The sequence below is a fragment of the Mirounga angustirostris genome, unplaced genomic scaffold (genome assembly GCF_029215605.1).
Source record: "Mirounga angustirostris isolate CCGP_5_RB_7025 unplaced genomic scaffold, mMirAng1.0.hap1 SCAF_9, whole genome shotgun sequence".
Taxonomy (NCBI): Eukaryota; Metazoa; Chordata; class Mammalia; order Carnivora; family Phocidae; genus Mirounga; species Mirounga angustirostris.
This window is the reverse complement of record NW_026991717.1, coordinates 129726734-129748905: the sequence shown is the minus strand read 5'-3', so window position 1 is coordinate 129748905 and position 22172 is coordinate 129726734. Positions and strand designations below refer to the sequence as shown.

Below are 22172 nucleotides of genomic sequence, written 5' to 3'. Positions count from 1 at the left end.
AATTATCCTAAAACAGATTCAGCCCATTCTTTCACACACTCTACATATATGATATAGTGATTATGATATGGATAATGACACGTTAGACATGGGGAAAATCTGGAAGTTCCTTTTGAAACAAAGTAGAGCTTAAGTGTAAAATGGGAGGTGTAGATGACTTCACTCAACTCATCTGGATAAATAAATATTTCCTGAACTACCCCTTGGTGGTATCACGTTTGTCCGTAAAGCCATTACTGAACACTTGCAAAGAGGCTAGCGTATCAGGGTTATTACCAGAGAAGGCTTAAGAGGCAACCAAAGAAAGAAAGAAAGAAATCAGGACAAGGCCCTTCTTTTAAAAACTATACTACACCTCCACTTGTTGTGTTATAAAGAAGAAAAGGTAAGAGTGCAGTTGGTGCTACCATTGCTGTGAAAAGTTACCACAGACAACTCAAGCAATCTTTATGAGAAATGAGTCCTGATGAGTAAAGGCGAATTGGAAGCCAAAGACAGAAAAGGTGGGCATGATTTCCACAACACACTAAAACACAAAGTCTAGTTCAGTTTAAATCTATTACCACAGACCAGGTCTGTTCTAGAAGCATCTTAGTTTGAGGGAGATGCCTTCAGACTGCACTCCCCTGACAGAAAATAGCAATGGGGGGGTGGGGCGCCTGAGGGGCGCAGTCAGTTAAGCGATTGACTCTTGGGTTCAGCTCAGGTCGTGATCTCAGGATCATGGGATCGAGCCCTATGTCAGGCTCCACGCTGAGCTCAGAGTCTGCTGAAGTTTCTCTCTCTCCCTCTTCCTCTGCACCACCCCACCTCCTCTCTCTCTCTCTCTCTCAAATAAATAAATCTTTAAAAAAGAAAACAGCAATGGTACCAACTAGCCATCCAGCTACCTCAAGTAAATGGCCTAAAAAGGCAGGGGAACCAGATATTCCATATGAGTTGCTGTTAATACTCCATTCTCACAAAGGTTAGGGAAATAAGTATAGCTTGACAATTCTAGTAAAATGAAGTTGACCAGATTGCTGTCAAATAAGAAATTAAGAAAAATGTCATCAGTGTTATTATAGGCTAATTCCCTATCAACTGACATTTCTTTTTCTGATTTTAATTTCAACTCTGTATGGCTAGCATCCATTCTTATATTCCTTAGTGTCTGACATTTAATAAATATGTTAAACACCATTAGAACTAAGATTCAGAATGAACTCAGCACTCATGCACAGAATTCACAGAGCTTATAGCTACGAACCTGGGCTAGGCTTAGACCAGTTTCAGCACCAGCTAAGTGCTCATGTCTCTGAACTATTCCAAGCTCAACTCCAAGTTTATCTTTACACTGAAAAGGTTATGGACCTTTCAGGCTCTTTCTCTCTGTCTTTCTCATTCTCTCTCACCACGCATACACACACTTACTTTCACTTTCTCTCTTTAGTTTAAAGGAAAATCTCATCTTTTTAAAGATTGATTTATTTATTTGAGAGAGAGAGGGAGAGAGCGTGCATGTGCATGCGAGTGGGGGGAGGGGCAGAGGGAGGAAATCTTCAAGCAGACTCCCTGCTGAGTGCAGAGCCAGATGCAGGGCTCGATCTCATGACCCTGAGATCATGACCCGAACCTAAAGGAAAAGTCGGACGCTCAACTGACTGAGTCACCCAGGTGCCCCAAGCAACTAGTCTTTGAGTAGTTAGAATTATTAACGTAATTCTCAATAAGGATCACTCAAGCCAGTCAGTGATAGGGAGATGCCTGCCTCATTACTAATTAGAAGTACATATTTTTTTATCTTCCTTTTTGACAGTCCTAAAATTCTACAAGGATAGAAAATTATTTTTGAGAGTTGTCCAAGATGAAAAAGGAAAACACACACACACAGTGATGACCTTCTAAGCTTCCTTCCACAAAGATGATGCTGCATATCTGCTTTCTTTGTTATAAGTTGCTATTCCTTTATCAACAATAGACAAACTATGGAGAGAGCCCCAATGTCCAATAACTGATGAATGGATAAAAAAGATGTGGTATATATACACAATAGAATATTACTCAGCCATCAAAAAGAATGAAATCTTGCCATTTGCAATGACATGGATAGAGCTAGAGAGTGTTACGCTAAGTGAAACAAATCAGTCAGAGAAAGACAAATACCGTATGAACTCACTCATATGTGGAATTTAAGAAAGAAAACAGATGAACATATGGGAAGGGGGAAAGAAAAAGAAAAGAAGACAGGGAAACAAACCATAAGAGACCCTTAACGGTAGAGAACAAACTGAGGGTTGATGGAGGGAGATGGATGGGGGATGCGCTAGATGGGTGACAGGGATTAAGGAGGGCACTTGTTGGGATGAGCACTGGGTGTTGTATGTAAGTGATGAATCACTGAATTCCATTCCAGAAACCAATATTGCACTATATGTTAACTAACTAGAATTTAAATTTTTTTTAAAGTTGCTGTTGTTTATCAGAGGAAAAAGAATTTCCTATAATAATGGTATATAGACTTTATTTCTGATTGACTTTCCTTAACTCAAAAGACTAAGAGAAATTTTACATAGTTCAGTAATTAAACATTTCCATTTCAATCAAGACATCACCTTTTCTTCATAACTTTTTTTCTATTTTCTACAATGTTGTTATGATAATACGTCTAACATTACTTCATAACATACAATCATTTTAAGTACATACCTTTGCCAATTTAGGTTTCTGGGCATATTTTGTTAAATTCAGTCTAGATAAGTTTATAAAAGGTCCATCAGGACTTGTAAGCATGGAAGCCTATGGGGAAAAATGACAGAACAAGAGATCTGAGACTTTCTCTTAAAACATAAATTGAGCTTAATGAGCAGAAAAATTATAAAGGCAACATAAGTAAAAAAGAATCACCTGTAAAAAATCTTCCATATAACTTTCCACTATAACAATAGCAAAAAAATGATATAACATAAAGTTACTTTGGTAATACAAACTATGGTAAAGCTGACAGAATTTACCGTTCCCAGCCTGACAAATCTTCCAGATGAGCTGGTGATAGGGCGAGCTGTGTAGGCAGTTCTGGGAGTTCTGATGGCCTGCTCCATGGTGCCAGGCCTTCCACTCTGTGTGCCAGGTCTAAGGAAACCTGTAATGGGTCTTCCAGCTTGAGTGACTGGCCTGTGAAAAGTGTACATTGTGAAAATACAAAGAAGGTCAATAAAGGAAGATTCTTCTACAGTCTGGTCACTATTTAAGGACAGAGGGTATGAAACAGAAGTACAGGGGTGCCTGGGTGGCTCAGTCATTAAGCGTCTGCCTTCAGTCCAGGTCATGATCCCAGGGTCCTGGGATCGAGCCCCGCATCGGGCTCCCTGCTCCATGGGAAGCCTGCTTCTCCCTCTCCACTCCCCCTGCTTGTGTTCCCTCTCTCGCTGTGTCTCTGTCAAATAAATAAATAAAATCTTTAAAAAAAAAAAAAGAAAAGAAACAGAAGTACATACCTGATAGCTGGACTAGGCCCTCCCGTCTGATTAGTTCCAGGGAGTTTCAAAGATGTGCCAGGGCCTGTGAGATGAGATGGCAAATTCAATTAATATATTAGTTGTTAATCTGTAAAAACTGTCAGCTAACGTAATTTTCAGAAATGCGCCGGCCTGGTGCAAAGGACATTAATAACAGGAAATGTATTTTAGGGAAATGTGTTTGAGACTGGTATTTATTGAGTATCTATCATGTTATTTTATGTTATCACATGTAATCCTCACACTAAGTCTGTAAGGTAGGTAGTATTCACTCGTTTAGCAAAGGCTTAGAGGGTTAAGCAAAGAGGTCAACCTGTTAGTAGAGCTGGGGTTCAAACTCAAGGCTAGCAAGCTCCAAAGCACCAAAAGATGGCTCTATACTCATAGTTTATTTCTGATATAAAATCTAGAATTGAGATATTTTAGCTCCAAAAGAGCAAAATGATGGGGAAAAAAGAATTTTAACATGAACCATATGTATTTTTTTTTCTCAATTTTCATTTGAAGCTTTAAAGTTATCTTTCAAAACATATAAATGACTGATAACTGTTATAACTATCAAATACTAGCAAGACCACCAAATGTCATGGTAATCACTAAATACCATTTGCACCAGCACATCTGCAAGCTGGGGACTGGGCTTCTGTGACAATCCCAACAGCATTCACAGGCCAGCATATCACCCCGTCACCTCACATCAAGCATTAGAGCAAATCACCTTCAATTATTACAGTGAAGTGATGTTTTCCAGTGATCTTTTTTTTTTTTTTTAAATCCTTTAGAACACTTCTGTTGTTTGGGTGCTTCCTGGGTTGCAACTCTCAGATAAACAATCTTCTGATATACTTAGATAAGCAGTTCAGCTAGAATGCATTTTAAATATAAAATATTTTCAAATGCATAATATGGCTTTTATTAAAAAATGGCTTTATACAGCAATCTCACATCTTAAGTTTAAGATAATATAATTGAATTGGGGAAGGAAAGTCTTTGTACTATATGGCAGGATAGAGACCATTTACTTGATACAATGTTTTTTCATGTATATGTCTTGTGTTTCTTTTATATACAAATAGTATTCTTCCTCCTAAGGGCATTTCATTTACTTAAGGGAAAACCCAATACTTACGTGGAACTTGAGCAATAGCATTTTCATCCAGCATCATTTCTGCAATTCCTTCCTGATCTACATCAATTTCATCTACGTACACCATTTCGGTTAGTGCTCGTGCCTTTAAAATCCAAGCTGCCTATAAGCATGGATAAAATAAAGCATATATTAAGTAGTATTAGAAGTACTGCCTATAGGGGCGCCTGGGTGGCTCAGTCAGTTAAGCGACTGCCTTCAGCTCGGGTCATGATCTCAGGGTCCTGGGATCGAGCCCCACATTGGGCTCCCTGCTCAGCGGGAAGCCTGCTTCTCCCTCTCCCACTCCCCCTGCTGTGTTCTCTCTCTCACTGTGTCTCTGTCAAATAAATAAATAAAATCTTAAAAAAAAAAAAAAGAAGAAGTTCTGCCTATAGAAGCTTTATTATTGTCTAACTTTGTATTGGGCATGTTTACCACTTAGTGCATTATACTAATTTAAAGGACTATGTCAAGAAACTAAGACAGGAAGGCAAGGTCATTACTAATCAAGAAATACCCATTAGATCAATTACCTAGTAAATAAAAGTGTGGTATTACCTGGTAGTCTTCTAACATGCCTTTTTATAAGTAAAAGAAGATCTCTAGAGAAAATTTTACTGGAATAGTAATTTGAAAACAAATTAATTAAGCTTCGACCACAGTGCTCTTTCTGCCTTCAGGACCAGAAGTCAATCATGAAGACTTCCCTGATGGGGAAACCTACTAAACCTACTAAACCTACTTACCTCTTGTCTTTGTCCTAGAGCATTCTCTTTACACTTCTATTATATGTACTTACCATTTTCGAGAAACTCTGTAATTATTGGGCACAGGTTAGCCCTCCCTTCCCCAGAACACAAGCCTTTTTACCTTGTTCAGTTCTGAATTTTCCATAACACCTATGGTTTTTGCACACATTAGGTATTCCAAAAATGGTGAATTGAACTAAGATCAATTTCTCCCAATTCCCAGTAACTAATCAACACAATCTTGGTTGCTTTGTGATCTAGTCAGTAGAAAAACTGCTATGGGGGGAGGGGGAATGGAAAACATAAAGAAGGAATCTGGATATCAGCTTTGCTCTACCTTGAGAAATTAGATGTCAAGGTCTGCACGTTACATATCTTGTTAAACATTTAAAACAGCCTTATCAGAAATGTTTACCTTTCTGCTTCACTAGAGACTAGAAGCAGAGAACAAATAAGTCCTCATGTAAAGAACCCGAGATGCATTCAGTCAGTCAGTCCATATCTATTGAGCACCTCCTAGTTACATAGCACTGGGCTAGTTCTAAAAAGGAGACATGAGAAGATTAAAACTTGGGATTCTAATTTCCCTGAACACATCACCTACTTGAATTAAGTGACAAGGCAAAGCAGTGCATGATAGGTGACAGGTGTGTGGTATAGAAAATAGTTTTATAGGAATTAAAAAGGAGAGATCTTTTTGTGGGCTAAAATAATTGGAATGCATATATTAGACAAAAATTTGTAAGGAAAGAAGAAACTCTTCATACTTTCACTTTAATGGGAATAAAGAAGGCTGCCTTCATTGCATCCTTAGGTTCCTAAAATGAAATTATATTTGGTTAGATGATTGGGTTTTTTAGCTTATACTTTCCTGGGTAATAAAATATTTCAACTGTGTGGATTTAACACAATTGAATGAACAGAATATGGAATCAAAGACTTAATTTGTAAAAAAAAAATCAATTCCAATTGGAACTGCATCTAATTATGGGATCCACTAAAGTGTGGAAACAATTGGAGGTTTTCAATCCTCAAAGATCAGGAAGGTTGGCAGATCTATACAAGTATGCTCAGGGGTCAGGGAAGTCATCCCTGGCTTGAACTAATGGTTTAATTTAACTTCAAAGATGGAAATAAGTAATCCTGATTTATCTTGAGTCCCCACAGCTCAGACTGCCCTGCAAGGATCTGAGGGCTTTCATTTCTCAAAAGGGTGTTCCTTGTTCAGCAGTCTGGTGGACAGGAAGGACCTGCAGCATTTGCTTTGAAACAGTAAAGCAGGATGTGGGCTCCGCTGGTTCACTCCCATATTACCAGGGAGCACCTGCTACATACATGCCAGGTCCTGGGAACAGAGATGAGTAAGCCACAGGTCTTCTAGCTCACACGAATTTCAGTGTTGTAGGAAAAGCGCAATAATAAAAGTCTGGAGCATACTATGGGAAGAGAGAAAGACGCACCCAACTGCCTGGGGTGGGGGTGGGGGGGGGTGGAAGAAAGGTAGGAGAAAAGAGTTTGCTAATGGCCAAGACTGGAAAGCGTTTACTAGGCAAAGCAATGGGACTAGAGCAGGCTAGCTTGAAGGCTGGTGGCAAGTTTGGCGAATCCAAATCAGTTGAGTATGGCTGAATCAGGTTCAGCTGAGGCAGCAATCAGAGAAGAAGCTGGAGAAAAAGGCAAAGGGCGGATGAGGGACCCTGTACGCCACAGTGAGATATATGGACTTTCATCCTGATGAGGAGGAGCTCATGAAGCTTCAAAACTATGACTTGGAATTCTAGTTAAATCGACTTTTTAAAAGCCAAGTTTTTATTATTATAGTATCATTTAATATAGCTGGGCATTAATTATCCCTGCACATCTCTTTTTAACAATTTGCATGTATCTACTGTTATAGTCCACTCCATCATGCTTCCTGACATCCATCTGCCTACTAACCTCTCAAATATTAAGAAGGTACAACTTTTTTTTTTAATATTAGGCTAAGCAAAACAAAGTAAATTCACTGTTCCCTACCCACCAAATGAATAATGCTTCACATCTTTTTAAAATAAGAATTCACTTTTCCAAAAAGGTAAATAGATCTATATTTATTTCAGTTTCTAGAACCTAATTCTTCAGAAGTAGAAATAATGGTGGGAATCTTGTATATTTAAAGATCTATAGTAAAATCTACTTAAACCATTACTTAATTTTAAATTTCATCAGTATTTGAGAATATTAATCTTCCTGATTTTCCTTCTGTCCTAACAAAGCTGACCTTGAAAATCACATATCACTGCCTGATTAAACATCAGACTGTATTCAAGAACTGCTCTTGGCAATGTGAACAATTCTTAGGATTTTGATGAAAACAGCAGATGGGGCTTTGGCTTTTTTTAAAAAAAGTTTTTTATTTTATTTTGGAAACAAGCCAAGTATGTTTTACAGCCCTAAAATCCTCTGTTTAAATTAAAAAAAAAAAAAGTTCAAAACTAATCAGTGATTAGAGTAAAATGCATAACAAGGCACAATGGATGATCCCAAACTGCCCCTTGCATCTGAATAAAAATATAAATTGGTGCTATCAGATATGTTTAAGTTGTTACTAAATGACAGGGTCATGTAGTAAATACATTTGAATACCTATCCATTGGAAGTCTAGTGAAATCAACAAAAATCATAGAAGTGTAGGAACTTTTCTAAAGGGAAAGCATAGATTCTCCTCATCTAAGTGAGTAATCATCATGTCAATTATGTCCTTCTTCGTCTGTGAAACATAATCCCATCTCCTTCACCTACTGAGGCAGTCTACATGACATTACTCTTGAGGCAATATCATCAGGGATATAATGCCTTGCTTGTACTATCTTCTGTGAGGTTGATCCAATTTTTGAAAATAAATATATGAAAAGGTAAAAACTCTAGTGACTGAGCAAAACACGTTTAAATTGTCCTGTTCCTTTTAAGACAGAATTTGAGGCCACTAGTTTAAGACATAAAAGAAACAATTTTGTTAGGTTATTATTAGAATAAGGCCGCCAAAGAACAGCCTGTCTAACCGGATTGAGCCATCATAAGAATCAGTAACATGTGACACTCTGCCTGCTCTATGAAAATGAAAACTTAGACACAAAATATTGAATTGTTACTGTAAAGCATCATTTATTTTGAAATTGTAAAAATGTGCAAAGGAGGAAGGCAAAATGTGTAAATAATGAGCTCAAAAGAATCCTGTCAGACTTGTTCCCTTTTTATTCTTTTACATCACTATCCAGTAGATAATTCAGTCTACTTTAACAGAACAGGAAAGTAATACTAAATACAGATCCTTCATCAAGTCCCTGTGCTGGATGGAAACTTTCAAACGCCATTTACAGTTTTAAAACCATACCAACAATGCAATTATTGGTGTTTTAATTTAATTTTAACAAAATCTTCCAAAATTACTGAAAACAAAAAGCACATTACTTACTCTATTTATAATTTAGGTCCTTCTGAAACGAATTGTACATATATTATGCAAAAAACAGCTTTGTACCATCTATCAATTTGGAAATCATGATTATGAACATTGTAGACAATGTTTAAATCCTTTTCAAGAACAGAGTGCTACATTTTAACCTATTTACGGTGCCTGTTTAATGCCACAAAGACCTCTATCAGAGTACCTTGTATCTTGCTTTCTTCTAAAAGGTTGGATGCTTACTCATATGAACCACATATGAGGTTCCAAACTGTTTATTTACCTAAAAACCACTGTTACAATTCTCTCTTATGTGGCAGGGCAAACACCTGTCAATATTTAAGCTCTCTGATTTGTAGCACTTTCATCCCTTTGCCTTATTCCCAGACTTACTGGAAACCCTCTTGAGTTAAAAGATTCACCTCCTCTCCTTGGGTTCCCTCCAGACTCATTCACTGTGTCTTATCCAGTTAGCAGGTCTCTGTGGCCGCCTCCTATCTCTAACCACAATGATTTAGTAGACATGGCTATCTGGCCAGTGTCCCTTCCTTTCTTCCTCGTGGTGGCGGGCACCACTGTCTAAAACCAAGCCCTTCCCAAGCAGAGTCAGCCCACTCTTTACTCAAAACATATTGTCCTATCCATCACGGACTTCTTGGACACTTGGGGCTCTGCTGACTTCTTGGCTCCCTTTCTAAGCTCCTGGTTCCCCTTGCCTCCTCCTCTATTTTTCTCATCCTCTGGTCAATATTGGTCATTTCTATTTAAGCTCCAAGTCCTAAGAACATAAGACTACTCATCCATAGACATAAAAATATTGGAAATATAATACTTTACATAAAAAGGTACAGAATGTCTTGTAGAGATGGCTACTTTTATAATGGCATTAATAGATATGCAGCAAGCTTTCTAATCTACAGGAATAAGTAAGCAATTGGAACTATAGTATTCTCTAAACTAAAGGTTGCAGCTAAACCTTTACCTGAGACACTGGCAATTCAGGATCTGGTTCCTGGAAAGCATTAAGAAGGTAGTAAACATTTTTAAGAAATACAGTTTCTACAATAAAAAGTCTTAGTGACGAATTAGGTATGTGTAGGTGGAATCAAACTCATTCAATAAAAATCCAAATATTAACTTTAATCTTTCTCCACAACTGCTTTCAAGTTTGAGATATACTAATACTAATATTGGTATTAGTGTAAAACTAATATACACTGAAGAGTGCTGGATTTTCTACACGTAGGAAATTCTAATTACTCTAACCTCATTTAAAGCACAGAGAAGGGCGCCTGGGTGGCTCAGTTGGTTAAGGGACTGCCTTCGGCTCAGGTCATGATCCTGGAGTCCCGGGATTGAGTCCCACATCGGGCTCCCTGCTCGGCAGGGAGTCTGCTTCTCCCTCTGCCCTCTTCCCTCTCGTGCTCTCTGTCTCTCATTCTCTCTCTCTCAAATAAATAAATAAAATCTTTAAAAATAAAAAATAAAGCACAGAGAAGTTATCTTAACTACTTGTTTAATGAAGACACAAAATCTCAGAAATTAAAATAATTTTACAACTATACCAAGGAAACATTTCTTTATACTCAAAAATAAGTTCATGGTGGTTAAAACATTCAGACTTTAATCACTTGGGGAGGAGGAAGAAAATCCACATACTATAAACCTTTCTGCTCCACACATATATAATGGGATTAGTGGCTGAAGATAAAAAATTAATTCTGACTGTAATGTACTCTGAGAAATGTTTATAAATAGACTACGTCATATATATTAGCGTCAGGTGCTAATAAGCTCAGCGTTTTTTTCTGTCCAAATTAAATAGAAATCCACTAGGAAAAAGTCAGACTTGTAACAAATTTATTTACAAAACATCTACATTTATATATCTATGGTTAGCAACCTGCATTGAACACTTAATTGGCAGCATGTTTTATTAGGGAAGCTACTAAGAAACAAAACAGAGAAAGAAAAAAAAAATCCTTCCTTGCCTTGCTTTCTACAGCTCTAAAACCCAAGAAGAATACCCTAAATATTTGTTTAAGAATATATTATGTGCACAAGAAATGTGTAAGCCATCTGGTCACCATACAATGATAAGCAACTTCTGTAGCAAAACACACAGTAGGAACATGAGAGGCAAAGGCTAAGCTAGGCTAGAAAAAGTGAAGGCCTCAGAGGGTGGGATTTAGAGAATATTTGGCAAGCAGCTGAACCAAACACAAAACAGCAGCCAAGAATACGTGGCAACTGGAGGTTTTCAATTCCAGTGTGTATAAGGAAGATCTGGAAAAGTACAGATTGCCTAGAACCCACAGTCCATACTTAAACATACTGATACAGGCAATGAGATGACAGAAGAAATAACCTGTCTATTCTTTCCTCTATTTGTAGTCATGTCTGTATGAGACATGTCTCTCATTTGAGTCTCGAGACAACCACTGGAGGGAGGCAGGTCAGTGTTCTTACCCATTTGACAGATGAGGAAACCAGCTCAGAGAGGTCATATAATTTGCTCAAGGTCACACAAAGAAGCCAGAGCTCTTCCTTGCCAGTGCATCTTGGAGATTAAAAAATGAGCTGGACATAATAAGGCAGGATTGAAGCATAAAGTGTAGGAGAGGTACAAGATAAGTTCCATACAGAAAGGGAAAAAAACATTGACTAGACAGTACTTGAAAAGGAACACAAAACAGGTATAAGAGCTAGAAGCCTCTAATCGTAAGTAAAAGCTGGAAGCCTGTTATCCTGCCAAGGGCAAGAAGGTGCTTCCAGTGGCCCAAACTCAAACTGCCGGCTCAGCCTCAGTGTTCCGTTCACTGATAAAGGTCTTTGTGCTCCATGTGGTGGTTCTGCCCCACAGGAACACATTTGTGATTTACCAGGCAGGTAAAGAGCATGCGGGGAAATGATAAGCAATGAGAAGGTCAGAGAAGACAATGAGAGGCCCAGAGGATGGGAAGGTGGAGAGACAGGTGAAGTTGCTTAGATGGAAGAAGGAGAAAGGCTTGGAACCAGGAGTGAGGCAGAGAACACGTTAGTTCCGCAACATGCCCCTGACATCCCTGGCACCTCGCAAGGTGCTTAAAACATTCTATGAGGAAGGCACAGAATTATATAAATTTCAATACAATGTATCAGATGCTATATTCAAATTAGGGGCCAGTTATAGATGACTTAGAGGGAGAGGGGAAAAACGGAATACATGGGAGATAAGGGAGTCAGAGAAAAGGGAAGGAGATTATTCTGGAAATTACTGAGTGCCAGGGATCTATGAACTATATTCAACATCACTTTATCATCAATTTCACTGAACATTTTCCTCACAGATGCTTCCCAGATTACCAACAATCCTTTCAGAAAAATACCAATGACAGAATCCTACTTGCAAATATCTCTAGCTATATAGAGAAAATAGCAGCTAACATTTGTGATCACTTACTGAACTTAACGCTTACAACAACCCTTTGAGGCATATTATTATCCCCATTTTACAGATGAGGAAACCCTGAGGTCAAGGTGTACAGGCAGTGTTTGAACCCAGACACTCCGGGTCAAGAGCCTGCACTTGGCTGAGTATGTGAGATCATAGCAAGGCATGAAAGCTGGCTACTATATGGTGAGGGAGACCAAGGCTGGGTATGGCTGGTCTGGACTGGAGATCCATCAGGAGTAGCAGGACTAAGAAGGAAAAGTCAGGATGTTTTAATTTAGAGATAGGGCAAAACTTTTTTTTTTTTTTTTAATCACTGGGACTTTCATCTTTGGGTCTCTCAATTATAGTCTGTTATTTAAATTAATCCACCCAAATAGGGAATCACAAGTTAGGTTCATTTGGTCTAGCAGATTATTTCCATGGGTATCAACACACTTGAACCTAGGGGAGCCTGGGTGGCTCAGTTGGTTAAGTGTCCAACTCTTGATTTTGCCTCAGGTCAGGGTTGTGAGATCAAGCCCTGTGCCAGGCTCCCGGTGTCAGGCTCCATGCTAGTGCCTGCTAAAGCTTGCTTAAGATTCCCCCTCCCTCCTCTCCCCCTCCCCCAACAACTTTCTCTCTCTCTCTCCCTCTTAAAAAAAAAGGGGGGGGTGCCTGGGTGGCTCAGTCGTTAAGCGGCTGCCTTCAGCTCAGGTCATAATCCCAGGGTCCTGGGATCGAGCCCCGCATCGGGCTCTCTGTTCAGCAGGGAGCCTGCTTCTCCCTCTCCCTCTGCCTGCTGCTTCCCCTGCTTGTGCTCTCTCACTCTCTGTCAAATAAATAAATAAAATCTTTAAAAAAAAAAGAAAAAAGAAAAAAGGAAGCACCAGGCCTAGCCCTAGAGTCAGAAGAGCTAGGCTTGATCCTCAGGGAGTCACTTAGCTGCATGACCCTGAACAAATCATACAACCTCTGTAAACTAGTCCTCCTCTCAAATTGGAGCAATAGTGTCTATAGGATAGTTTTAAAAAGAAAACCTTGCATTTTTAAGAATACTTCATAATTTTCAGAGTCTTTTCACATATGCTATCATAGTTAAAGAAAAGTAAGGTGCTATCACTTTCAATAAGAAGTATCAGTCACATAGAATTTCTTTATAAAAACAATCCTATAACGAACAGAAAAGCACCAAATTCGCTATTACTTCCCTTCTCAGAACTCAGAACTAACTCCCAGTCGTGGCACATCAAATTAAGACTTCCCTTTGACTCTGCTTCAAAGTGAGTGAGTGAGAGGACAGGGAGTGGAGTGACACTGCCTAGAACCAGCAAATACTAATTAGCATCACATCAGTTTGCTTCCTTCCTTCCTCCCCAGGGTAAGGCTCTCTCTCTTAGGTTGTTGCTATTACTTCAGGGAATCAAATCTCTAGATAATTCTGAATGTGACTTCTTAATTGCCACCAATACTTACTCTGGCTAATGAGTCTGACCCGGCTTTGCTCTGAAACCACTGAGACATTCAGAAGTTAACAGTAACAAGAAGGAAAAAAAAAATGTAAGAGAACAGAGAAATGGATGGATGTCAGAAGGTTTAGGGAGATCTAGGGACCAAGTAGCCAAGTAGGAATGTAAACTATAATTCAGCGGGAATACAAATTCATTAAATGAAGTGCTCCACAGAGTATAAGAATCAAAAGATTAAGTTTGGCTGTCTCCATGGCCCCAAAGAGGAAATAAATTAGATAATTATACAGAAAGATGGTTTTGTTTTGTTTTGTTAGGCTTGGAGCACCAGATCATTGTCTCAATCAACTGCTAAGATGTAGCTCACTGGGGACCCCTGGTTCCATGTCTTTCCTCTAAGCCAGTGGCTTTCAGCCTTTTCTCTATCTTCAAATCATTTACAATAACAATCCCCTCCTCTCTGTAACATCTCTCATTATAAGCAGAGATTGGGGAGGAGAGTGTGAATTCCCATTCTGATATACAGCCAACACTCCCACTCCCAGAATCACTGATTTTAATAATTTGAAAATCTATCAGAAATCTACCCTATAATAAAAGCATACTGTCTTTTAAAAACCTCACTGCCTGAAAAACCTGCATGTTTTATGAACTGTTTAATTATAATGGAGCTAAAAAAAACTGGGGCTGGTTTTAAAGCCACGCATCTGACATATGGAACACAAAGAACAGTAATCAGATTAAGGAACTAATCAGGATGATGGACATGAGCTATAACAGCAAGCATTCCCTCTAGGTCACATTGCTGTGTGGAAAGAAGACCATTTTGCATTTCTCCCTTTTATATCTTACAACTTATAACCACTTTTTCAATCACGATTTAAAGAACACTTTGAAAAAAGACAATGCCTCTCTATGAATTTCTTGCTCTTACTGTATTTTATCAAGCAGGGAGGCTACAATAAATTAACCAGTTATCTTTCTTTCTTTTTTCTCAAGAGATCAGAACCTAAAAGTCATGCTTACAGACCCTGCCTTCTTATTTCTCACTACTCTGCACCTGGGAAAAACAGTTCACAGTCCATCTTCTTCAAGAACCTTTCCCCATTACCAAATACCATGTTATTACAGTCAACCTATCCTTCAGTCCTTTTGTGTCCAAATTAAAATGTATTACTCTAAGGAAACATGCTATTCCATAGTATACCTCCCTGACTAGCCTAACCACCCTGACTTTGGCAAGAATCAGAACTGAATAAAATCCAGATGTCCTAATGGAAAGTACAAGGCACAACTTAAATATTTTTGATGATAGTATACCAAAATTGTATCTCTTAAAGGAGAAATAAATGTAAAAGGAATAGTCTCAGAGGTGGGCTTATCCTAAAAGCCTGATGTATCAGAACCAAAATGGGTTGAGAAGCTCCCTGGACCAGCTTAAAGAAAGATTAACAAATAACAAATCACTTTAGAGAGGTTCTCCTCACCTGGGACAAAAATAAGCAAAACCAAAAGTGAAAAATAACATCCAAAACAAAAGCTATTTTTGTCTTGGGAGAGCAAAACTGAATCCATTTGGCACACATAAAAATATTTTAACTTCCTTGCTCTTCCGTGTGTCCAGACAGTGCCTCAAAGTAATTCATTTGTACTAAAATCAGTTTGGTGGCACAGGAATGGTAATTCAAAGTGGGGAAAAAATACTCTAAAATGTGGAAGCCTCAAAAAAAACAGCCCATGAGGCTAAAGGAGCATGTGAAGATAAATCAGCTAACTGCAGAGCTGAGGACCATCTGCTTCTTCTCTGATCACATTTCTGTTAGCTTTTCATAGATTGGGAGTCTCACCATCATTTAACTTCCTCCACTGAAACAATGAGAGTATCATAAGAAATGCCAGTGATGATAACTACTATCAGAAACACTCTCTTGGAGGAATCTAGGAAGAATTTTCTTAACTGATTAAAAAACAATAGGTGGGGGCGCCTGGGTGGTTCAGTTGGTTGGGCATCTGCCTTTGGCTCAGGTCATGATCTCAGGGTCCTGGGATCGAGCCCACGTCGGGCTCCCTGCTTCTTTCTCTGTCTCCCTCTGCCCCCTCCACCCCCACCCTGCTCATGCTTTCTCTCCCTCTCAAATAAATCAATAAAATCTTTAAAAATAATAATAATAAGGTGTACAGCATGTTCACTTGCTATATTTATATATTGTAAGAAGATTGCCATTATGGTGATAGTTTGCACCTCTAGCACATCACATAATTATCATTTCTATTTTGTAGTGGGAATAATAAAAACAAAAACAAAAAACTGACCCTCAAATCAAGAAATGAGTTAAGAATGTCCATAATGCAATTACATTTATTTGAAAAGGTAAATATATGTATACGAACCTATGCGGGTGGAAGGACACAAAGGTCCTCAGGCAACTAAGATGATCTTTGTAAACGGGAGGGAAGGTGGTACACATGGATAATGCCATCAAAACACAAAGGGGTGCCTGGCTGGCTCAGTCAGAAGAGCATGCAACTCTTAATCTCGGGGTTGTAGGTTCGAGCCCCGCATTGGGCGTGAGATTACTTAACAATAAAATCTTTAAAACACACACACACACACATAAACACTAATACAATCAATACACTCATTCGGCAGATACTTAATGAGAGCCCCTGTGTACCAGTCTCTGTGCCATAGCCAGACAGATACGCCATCCTGGATTCATGTTGTAAGGAAAGGAAAGAGAATTTTCAAGTTTTTAATCAAAGGAAACTTCTTAAGCTTCCTAAGGCTCTTCATTAGTTGTATCATCACTCCAACATAAATATTTTTAAATGTTTTAATTAAATAAGAAAAAGGGAAGATTTCTACATGCCGGGGGAGATCATACCAGGAAATATTTCCAAAATGAAATAACATATGGGTACAAAATACACAAATTTGTGATAAGAAAAGCACACAGTGAAGGAACTCTCATGCACTGTTGGTGGGAATGTAAGTTGGAACAGCCACTGTGGAAAACAGTATAGAGGTTCCTCAGAAAATTAAAAATAGAAATACTATATGATCCAGTAATTCCACTTCTGGGTATTTACCCAAGAAAACGAAAACACTAATTTGAAAAGATATTTGCACCCCTGATGTTTCCTGCAGCATTATTTACAATTCCCATGATATAGGGGCACCTGGGTGGTTCAGTTGGTTAAGCGTCAGCCTTTGGCTCAGGTCATGATCCCAGGGTCCTGGGATCGAGCCCCACATCGGGCTCCCTGCTCAGCGTGAAGCCAGTGCTTCTCCGTCTCCCACTCCCCCTGCTTGTGTTCCCTCTCTCCCTGTCTCTCTCTCTGTCAAATAAATAAATAAAATCTTCTAAAAAAATAAAATTATAAAAAAAAATAATTCCCATGATATAGAACCAACCATATCCATGGATAAAGAAGATGTGGTATATATGGTATATATGTACAATGGAATATTACACAGCCATAAAAAAGAATGAGATCTTGCCATTTGCAACAACATGGATGGGCCCTATGCTAAGTGAAATAAGTCAGAAAAAGACAAATACCATATGATTTCATTTAAAACAAAACAAACAAACAGAAAACAGAAACAGACTCAAATAAAGAGAATAAACTGATGGTTGCCAGAGGGAAGGGGTGCAGGGAGTGGGCAAAATGGGTGACAGGGAGTGCGAGATATAGGCTTCTAGTTATGAAATAAATAAGTCATGGGAATAAAAGGTACAGCATAGGGAATATGGTCAGTGATATTGTAATAGCACGGTATGGTGACAGATGGTAGCTACACTTGGGGTGAGCACAGCATATTATAGAGAAGTTGAATCACTATGTTGTACACCTGAAACTAATGTAACGTTGTGTGCCGACTATACTCATATTAAAAAATTAAAAATAATTACTTAAAAAAGAAAAGCACACAGTGGAAAAGCATAGTGTTTAAAGGTTGAGTCAAAAAATAACTAACATAAGGGGCGCCTGGGTGGCTCAGTCGGTTAAGCGTCTGCCTTCAGCTCAGGTCATGATCCCAGGGTCCTGGGATCGAGCCCTGCATCCACTCCCTGCTCAGCGGGGAGCCTGCTTCTCCCTCTCCCTCTGCCTGCTGCTCCCCCTGCTTTTGCTCTCTCTCTGTCAAATAAATAAATAAAATCTTTAAAAAAATTTTTTTAAATAACTAACATGAATGAACCCTATAAACTTTTCAGCAGCCCTATCCAGCTATCAAAAGCCCAGTTTGGTAAGGTAACTCAAGTTAAACTTCTATTCCTGACAAAATACTGCATTATTCTGGCAATATATATAGTTCCTACTTAACTACCTCAGCAAAACAAATAAAAAGGACTAGAAAGGAAAAGAATATCATAAATTTCTTCTAGATCTGGTACTGATTCTCCTAGGCTTACTCTGATATTTAGAGGAGCTAAACTTATCAACCCCTGCTCATAACAAGAAAATACTAACAAAGAATAAGATTTTTTAATGTCTATGGTATTAGACATTAACTATGTATCACATTATAGACTATTCTTTGAAATCCACAACAAATAAGCCAATAGAATAGGCCAGGACCTAACAAGACCTACTACCCTAATGATCTTAACCATGTAAAATGGTTAACCAATGCCAACAGCAGTATTTCCCTATATAAACCTGTGTCTTTTTCTTCATTATCATTATCAAAATCACAGTTCCACCAAACATACCTTGTAACAAGTCTTTAATCTGCCAAGAGGGCCCATAAGGCCTAATGATAGCTGTACAAGAAACCAAATAAAAAGACCCAAGCCCTTACCTTATTTAGCTGCTAATTCAGGAGTTGTAGACAAAGTCCTTAATCTGTTTATCTTACTCTTCCTAGATAAAAAGGAGCAAGAAGATCTCTACAGCCCCATCTAAACCATTAATGAAAACACTGCTGCTTTGCCCTGCACTTTCCAAAATGATCTCTCCAAGATAATAAGGGAGAGATCTGTCCCTCTGCCTCCAAAAAAGGCACCAGAGATCACATAAGTTTCAGAATACTGTCTCAATCAAAATTGGTTAGGTTTCCTTCCTTCAGGACTTTCCAGAGCCTTTAATACAATACACAAATATGTCAAAATTCTTTACCATTTAGCTAAAATCTGGAAAAAGGCACAGTAGATGGGAAAATGTACTGGGAAAAGTTGAGAAACACACCATTTTGAAAAATCTGGCTACGTAAGGGCCAAAGAGGCAGCATAATATAGATAAAGAGAACGGGTGTACCAGCTTTGTAATTTGGGACAAATTACTTCACCTTGTGCCCCAGTGTACTCAATCTGTAAAATGGGGGAAATAGTACCAACTTCCTAAGATGGCTGAGGATTAAATGAGATGACTTATAAAACCCTCTGAACCAAGCCTGACACAGAGTAAATAATAAATGTTAGCTATTATTTTTGTCACCTACTTTGCAACGTTATTCTAAGCATTGAAATCCATATAATTCACACAACTCATGCCTGGCAAGTAATAAGCACTCAACAAAAGATCATTTAATTGAACACATATAAAATTCTGATCACAGTGCCTAGCACAAACTAAATCTGGATTCACAGGCACAGTACTATACTGAATGCACTATGATTATGTTACTAAGATTATAGGATCTTTTTATTTAAAGATTTTTTTATTTATTTGAGAGAGAAAGAGAGGGCGAGAGAGCACAAGCAGGGGGAGTGGCAGGCAGAGGGAGAGGGAGAAGCAGGCTTCCCGCTGAGCAGGGAGCCCGAGTGGGGCTGATCCCAGGATCCTGGGATCATGACCTGAGCCGAAGGCAGACGCTTAACCTACTGAGCCACCCAGGTGCCCCAAGATTATAGGATCTTAACCATTAATAAAAACAGTACTGCTTTGCCTATAACAGTGTTTCCCCAGGAGACTATGTCTCCCTAGTATGATAACAATGAAGATATCTGACCCTTGCCCACTACCAAAAATAAGTTTCAGAACTATTGTATTAATCAAAATTAGGCAAAATTAAGTTTCTTTTCTTCAGAACCCAGGGCCTTTAGTATGAATCTTGAATCTCTCAGTAGGGAATATACAGTTCCCAAATGCATTGAATGAGGAAACTTCCTTTCACTGAAAAACAGTTCTTGGGACTATTGCTCTGTGGAACACAGAATGGAAACTGCCCTAAATCAATGGAAAAACAGAAATAGCATGTACTTTACATTGTACTTTACATTGTACAGCATGTACATTGCAAACCATTGTGCCTAGAACAATGTCTGGTACATCACATAGAGTTTTAACAAACTTTTGTTGTACAAATGTAAAGGGGTCAAGATTTTGTAACATTCCCAGACATATTTGATTGTGGAATTTTTTTTTTTTTTTTTTTTGGTTTTTTTTTTGAGCAGCATCTGTGGGACTACTGTGGCAAGAAACACACTTAGAAAAATGCTTCCTGGGGCAGCTGGGTGGCTCAGTTGGTTAAGCACCAACTCTTGATTTCTGCTGGGGTCATGGTCAGGGTCCTGGGACCCAGCCAGGCATCAGGCTCCCGCTCATCAGGAAGTCGGCTTGAGGATTCTGTCTGCACCCCCCCCCCCCCCGCATGTTCTCACTTTCTCTCTCTGAAATAAATCTTAAATTAAAAAAATTTAAAAAAAAAGAGCTTCTCCAACAAAAACGCAGTCCTATTAACTAACATGAGCTAACACAAAAAAAGAATCTAGCTTAGTATTCCCACTAACGTGGATTGTTCTATCTGAAAGTCAAAACGTTCACCTCAACAGGTTATCCTCCATCCACTTGCTGGGAACAAAGGCAGAGCCTAGTAACAGTGTTCACACATATGCCTCCACTTATGTAACTCCCCTCAATTGCCCCTTTTTCCTAACATCTCCAAGGCAACACCACTAGAGGAAAAGGTGGAGAACCAGTTTTTACTGGAAGCACTGACAAACTGCCACAGCTATGCTCTTATCCTCCTTTTTTCTCCTTTTTGCCTCTTCCAGGAACTACCTACCACGGGAGTATATGACCATTCTCTCTTTAATATCTTAATTTATCTTACTATTGTAGTACAGTAAAAGTTTAAGTTTTCTTAAAACCATTGTCATCATTCCTTTAGGGGGTCTTTTTCCCCCCCATTCCCCACTCCTAATAGTAAATGTATCTCTTCCCCTCCTAGATTCGCATTTCTCTAACTTGTATTATTTGCCTCAAAATGCACTCATGTCCCAGAATCAAAGCCTCCTTCACTCTTGGGACAACAATCTTAAGATGAAGTGGAGAGGGGCGCCTGGGTGGCTCAGCCGTTAAGCGTCTGCCTTTGGCTCAGGTCATGATCCCAGGGTCTGGGATCGAGCCCCACAATCGAGCCCCACAATCGAGCCCTACATTGAGCCCCACAATCGAGCCCCACATCGAGCCCCACATCGGGCTCCCTGCTCTGCGGGAAGCCTGCTTCTCGCTCTCCCACTCCCCCTGCTTGTGTTCCCTCTCTCGCTGTGTCTCTCTCTGTCAAATAAATAAAATCTTAAAAAAAAAAAAAAATGAAGTGGAGAGATCACAACGTTTGATCAAAAACAAAAAACAAAAAAAAAAACCTAGCTATTCCAACGAGATGAGAAGTTACAGATCTTTGTTTATACATCATTGTGTTAGAAATTAATAACGCACACGCAGCGAGCTTCCGAGTCCATCCATATGCAAGTATAAATGAATTATCAAAGTTCTGCACCCAAGTAAAATTCGGTGACTTTTTAAGTGTTCCTTTAAGGGACCCGTAAAGGAAAGGGGCTGCTGAAGTTTGAGGAGGGGGCGGCCAAGACACAGCACTCGAGGGTCCCGCGGGGACTCGGGGACGCCGCCGACAGGGACGAGCCGGCCACGGCCCTAGGGGGTCTCGTTCCAGATGCCTGTGCTGACCACACGGTCAACTTCGCCCTGGGCCTTCCTTCCCTGGAGCCCCCACCCGGCACCCCCAGTGTCCTCTGCCTCTCGCTGGGATCCACAGGGCTGACGGGGTCCGGCTGGTACCTGGTCATAAGGGGACTTCTCCAGCATCTGCGTGCACAGATCTGCGCAGAGCTGGAACTTCCTGCGCCTAAAATAGCTCCAGGCCAGGAGCAGCGGCTCCATCTCCGAGCCCATGGCGGCGGAGCGCGGCCCACGAAGGACCAGGGCCCGGGCCAGGGAGGGCGGGGTCGGGGAGCGGGAGGCGTCCAGCTCTGCCGGGCAACGCTCGGCGGCAAGGGCCTTGCCTGAGAGGTGTCCGCCTCGCGCCTGAGAACAGGAAAAAGAAAACCCGGCACGAGCAGCACTCAGCTACAAGGCTTGTCAAACCTTGATTGCAAAAAGGGTGTGCTTTTAAAGGATACATATTTCATTAATTTCGAGAAGAAGGCACCATGGCTAAATTAAGAGGTAGTGACTTAGACACCTCCGACTGGGGTCCTCCACTCTCGCAAAGGAGGAGCGGT

The 22172-nt window shown here is 39.7% G+C and overlaps 1 protein-coding gene across 4 annotated transcripts in view; it reads right to left on the bottom strand.

Annotated features, from left to right (window-relative positions):
• Positions 1-21880, bottom strand: part of TTC8 (tetratricopeptide repeat domain 8) — a 51987-nt gene extending 30107 nt beyond the window's left edge. For 3 of the 4 annotated variants that reach the window (XM_045901384.2, XM_045901382.2, XM_064571462.1), the window contains exons 1-5: positions 21730-21880; positions 4627-4747; positions 3477-3540; positions 2994-3153; positions 2689-2778 (exon numbers count right to left, since the gene is read on the bottom strand). In XM_045901384.2, the coding sequence (XP_045757340.1) occupies positions 2689-2778; positions 2994-3153; positions 3477-3540; positions 4627-4747; positions 21730-21843 (549 nt within the window). In that variant the 5' untranslated portion in view covers positions 21844-21880. Of the gene's footprint in view, positions 1-2688; positions 2779-2993; positions 3154-3476; positions 3541-4215; positions 4400-4626; positions 4748-21729 lie in introns of those variants that run through there. The other variant, XM_045901383.2, reaches the window with a different exon arrangement.
• Between the last annotated feature and the right edge of the window lie 292 nt (positions 21881-22172).